The 4,830-nt window shown below is 40.2% G+C and overlaps 1 protein-coding gene across 1 annotated transcript; it reads right to left on the bottom strand.

Moving 5' to 3' along the window:
* Positions 1-234: 234 nt before the first annotated feature.
* Positions 235-3,286, bottom strand: gjd2b (gap junction protein delta 2b). The gene is made up of 2 exons (XM_034150409.1): positions 3,216-3,286; positions 235-1,081 (listed from the first exon to the last, which is right to left on the bottom strand). The coding sequence occupies exons 1-2, from the start codon at positions 3,284-3,286 to the stop codon at positions 235-237; spliced, it is 918 nt and encodes a 305-aa protein (XP_034006300.1).
* Positions 3,287-4,830: the final 1,544 nt, after the last annotated feature.

The following is a 4,830-nucleotide window of genomic DNA, read 5'->3' on the forward strand; positions in this document are numbered from 1 at the left end:
CAAATCAAATCAATACCTGCTAAATACAACATGATGTCACCTAGATTATTGGTCCACATACAAATTCCAGTTAGGAGGATTCAGTCAAAAGCTCTCTTCAGTAATATGTCTTTCACTGAAAATCCTCAGCTTTCACTTGTTTCATTTGAAGACTAAATACTAATATGAATTATTGTTCTTGATTACTTGCTTCTACACAACTGTCCTGCAGCCTCCTCATGTTCCTGTGGGCAGTTACACATACGCAGAGTCACTGGACTGAGTGCGCCCGAAATTGGGCATACTCATCTTGGGCATGTCTTTGTTCCGGATCTCATAAACGGACTTCCTTCGGGCCTGCACCCCTCGCACAGCCGCTTTGATCTTCTTCCAGCCGAGGTGGTTGAGCTCTGCCAAGTTCAGAAGCACGCAAATACCACTGACTGCGAACATGAAGACCAGAAACACCGTCTTCTCCGTCGGCCTGGAAACGTAGCACTCTACATCTTTTATGCACGGGTACCGATCGCACTCGTACACCCCGGGGACATTGAATCCATACAGGAAGTACTGACCCACCAGAAACCCAATCTCTAGTCCATTTCTGAACACCACCTGGATGATGTAGAACCTGGAGATGCCCTCCTGCCGTCGCAGTTTTGACTTTGTAGTTCGTTTTTGTGAGCTGCATGGATATTCTTTGCTCATCATGGAGTTGGACTCTACCTCCTTACTGCAGTTGTCTGAGTTCTGCAAAATACCGTTCACGATGGTGTTCTTCATCTTTTTGCTGTCATCTCTCTTCAAGTAATCCATTTCTCTGTCCAGGGAGAGGAACACGGTGGAGAAGCGCCGCTCCTTCTGCTTGGCCGACTGGTGCACAGAGTAGGTGATGAAGCAGAGGCTGGGGCAGCACACTATGATGATCTGGAATACCCAGTACCTGATGTGGGAGATGGGGAATGCCTGGTCGTAGCAGGCCTGGTTGCAGCCCGGCTGTAAGGTGTTGCACACGAACATGGACTGCTCGTCGTTGTACACGGTCTCTCCAACAATCGCTACGATCAGAATCCGGAAGATCACCACAACAGTCAGCAGGATCCTGGGGGGAAAGCAGAAATATAATCACATTTACAGTAGCTGAGTTACTTAAAAACACTCTTTTTGTGTGCAAGCCTCAAGACCAGATAATAAAAAAATATTGCTATACTGGACCCCTTTTGCATACATCCATGATCCTGGTCTTTTTGGGTTAATCACAACATAAACATTTGTCTGAGTGATACTAAATCAAACTTATCTTATGATCAAATATGGTGCATACCAACGGTCAGTGGGTCAATGGTTCTATCCCCAGCATCTGCAATCAACATGTTAAAGTGTCCTTGGGAAAGACACCTACCAAACCAAATGATCCCCTTAGGCATGTCTATGGTATTCAAGTGTATGTCAGTCGCTTACTAGGCTTCACTAGACGGTAAATCGGTATGTTACTGGTCGCAATCAGACATAGCTTTGTTTCAAAGGGTAACAAGCTAGAAAGGTTAGAAACCACTGGACCAGACCATTTTATGTCACACATGTCAGACAGGCATTCAAACCAATGTAGTGGGAAGACGTTAGGTTGATCACAGGATAGCTTTACTGGCAGGCTGACTGACCAATAGGAAGCAGATGATAGCATTAGGGCTAATATTTCAGGTAGAGCTCTATTACTATGTAACTATGTATGCTTGCATAATAACAATGCCCAGACGGAAATATAAAATGGTGGACCTTAAAGCTTTGAAGCACTGTGTTCATTGAACTCTTTCTAAATTCTAAATGTATCAGTTTTCACAGACACATGTGATATTTGGAAGGAAAAGGGTGTTCACTGATCATTTTGAGGCTCCTGGGTTTACTTGTGTTAGGAGCTGTGTCCCTGTGAGTGGACCCTCTTTTGACCTGTACTTAATCTGTTTCTTGTTATCTTAATCAGGGATGTAGTCATTATGGTCAATTAATTGCCAACTTTTGCATGTTTTAATGTTTTTTTTTACTCCACATTTACAAAGTTATGTTTACCTTTCTGCGGAGCATTATACAAAGCATGTTTTAAATTGGACACGTTTTTCTACCCCCCAGGCAGCCTTGATCCCAATACATTGTACAGTGGTACTCTACCTAAACAAATCCATCTCCACTTTAACTGTATGACTCTGCAGTGGTTAGATCACTTACTTTAAACCATTTCCTGAAGGTGGATTTAAACCTGTACCACAAATATGTATTATATCTAGTTATAATCGTTAGTTATTGTTGCTTTTTTTTTTACAAATTTGATTGTGAGAAACAAAATAAAATCCAGCAGGAAAAACGCAGTGCGGAAAAGTGTTCTTTATTTTTTTGTATATATTTTTCATATTATTAAATGTTTATATTATTATAATTATAAATATTACTATTATTATAACTATTGCTATTATGTTCTGTTTATGTATTCACTGTATTTCATTTTTTACTTTTAGTTTTTTTAGTTTGTTTATGTATCTTTCAATGTAGAAACAAATGCTTTTGTTGAACCTTGATGTCAGAATTGTTTTCACTAATCATTACACTATATTACTGTTATATTAAATCTATATCTAACATAACTATTGTATTTCATGTTATGTCAAAAAGACAAAAAGCTTCGACTGAAACGTGTTTAAACCATTCGCGCGTGCTTCATTGTTTTTAATGAATAAACCTATAATCACTATTTACTATTAGCTGCCCAGTTTCAGGACAATCCCTTTGGTTTGAAATGCATCAGATTGGCAGTTTGCCCAGCCAAAGAGATATCATTGATCTCATTAATGACTTCAAATATCATAATGCATCTTTGAAATGTGCCTTATTAGACAGAAGTGGATCCCCGGATGGACCATCAGGTGGTGGCGGGGTGTATTAAGGGTGGAGCTGATCCTGGAGCTGTTCAGTGCTGAAACAACACGTTACATCACACTCCTCCTGTGGTGGTTTGACTTAACACAATTGAAGTTTAGATTAGTGCTTTCCCTTAATAATGCTTTTTTAAAGATTAAAACAGTACACATTTGAACGCTATCTGGTTTAACAGAGTCTCAGTCATGCTCTTCTTCTGATTCTCAAACCGTACACTCGGTTGGCACAGTTTTTCTTTTTGACCTTGATGTAAAACTTTTTCAAGAGAAGGAGGACATCTTTCTTTCCTTTTTTTCTCCACCTCTTACCTTCCGATCATAGTAGAGTGTTGCTGGACAGCCGCCTCCAACAGCCGCTCTAATATGGTCCACTCCGCCATGGTTGCTCATTCGGAGAAGATAACACTCAGGAGAAAATTGTGCAGAAATAAAAACCCGAGGATCGGATTATTCCTCTGGGAGATCTCGGAAAATATCCAGTGAAAGCTTGGATGTGTGTTCCTCTCCTCTCCGGTCTGTGATAAGCGCTCTGAGCCGCTGTGTTCTGCACGTAAGGCGGCTTCTGTGTGACTGCGCGCCGTGAGGAGCTCCGCGCGCGCTAATCCAGCTTTAAGTAGACTCCTTTGCGTCACACGAGCCCTGGCTGGTGGGAGCGCGTGGAAGCATATCCGTTTATCCACCGCTTCACGCGACCAGACGAGAGGAGTGTGCACACAAAGTGACAACAAGTTAGTTTAGCCTGTATTCGCACGACTGAGGTCAGAAAGAAAATGATCTGTGCACTCATGACACATACATACATGATTGATTTGATTTGATTAATTATAAGGACTGCAGAAGTAGTAGGCTATACATTGTTGAAGCTGTATTATTTGTAATGTTTCCCTTTTTAACAATTTTAAATGAATGACACACTTTAATAATACAAATGATTTAATTCCCATTTATCTCACCCTGAGAGAGATTACAATAAAACAGATTCTGTATTAATATTATTGTGTTGATGTTGTTTCTTTAGAGCTTAAAAGTCAACATAGGAGGTAAACAACACATGATTAACAGCTAGAGCCATTGCTAAAGTGACAGTGAGCCTATAACAACATACAGACCCTATCATAGGTTCTCTATTCATTATATCAGTGACTCCCCTCTTATTGGTCCCAGCATCAGTTGCCAACCTAAACAAATTTGTATTGTTGCTGCGTACATGTACCAAGGTACTTTTTAAAGTACCTTTGAGATAATTCTAATATATATACAATACAACTATATATTAAAACTTTAGACTTTAACATAAGTTGACATTCTCTCGTAGTCACACAACAGAGACGTGAAGAGCTGTCTGCCCATAGCTGATCAAAGTTAAAGGGACCCTATTATTCACATCTTCAGGTGTATATCAGTATGTAGTGTCTCTACTTTAAAGAGTCCTCTCCTGATGATGTTCAGGTTCATATCAGTATGTAGTGTCTCTACTTTAAAGAGTCCTCTCCTGATGATGTTCAGGTTCATATCAGTATGTAGTGTCTCTACTTTAAAGAGTCCTCTCCTGCTGATGTTCAGGTGTATATCAGTATGTAGTGTCTCTACTTTAAAGAGTCCTCTCCTGCTGATGTTCAGGTGTATATCAGTATGTAGTGTCTCTACTTTAAAGAGTCCTCTCCTGCTGATGTTCAGGTGTATATCAGTATGTAGTGTCTCTACTTTAAAGAGTCCTCTCCTGCTGATGTTCAGGTGTATATCAGTATGTAGTGTCTCTACTTTAAAGAGTCCTCTCCTGCTGATGTTCAGGTGTATATCAGTATGTAGTGTCTCTACTTTAAAGAGTCCTCTCCTGCTGATGTTCAGGTGTATATCAGTATGTAGTGTCTCTACTTTAAAGAGTCCTCTCCTGCTGATGTTCAGGTGTATATCAGTATGTAGT

The sequence above is a fragment of the Trematomus bernacchii genome, unplaced genomic scaffold (assembly GCF_902827165.1).
Source record: "Trematomus bernacchii unplaced genomic scaffold, fTreBer1.1, whole genome shotgun sequence".
Classification (NCBI taxonomy): domain Eukaryota; kingdom Metazoa; phylum Chordata; class Actinopteri; order Perciformes; family Nototheniidae; genus Trematomus; species Trematomus bernacchii.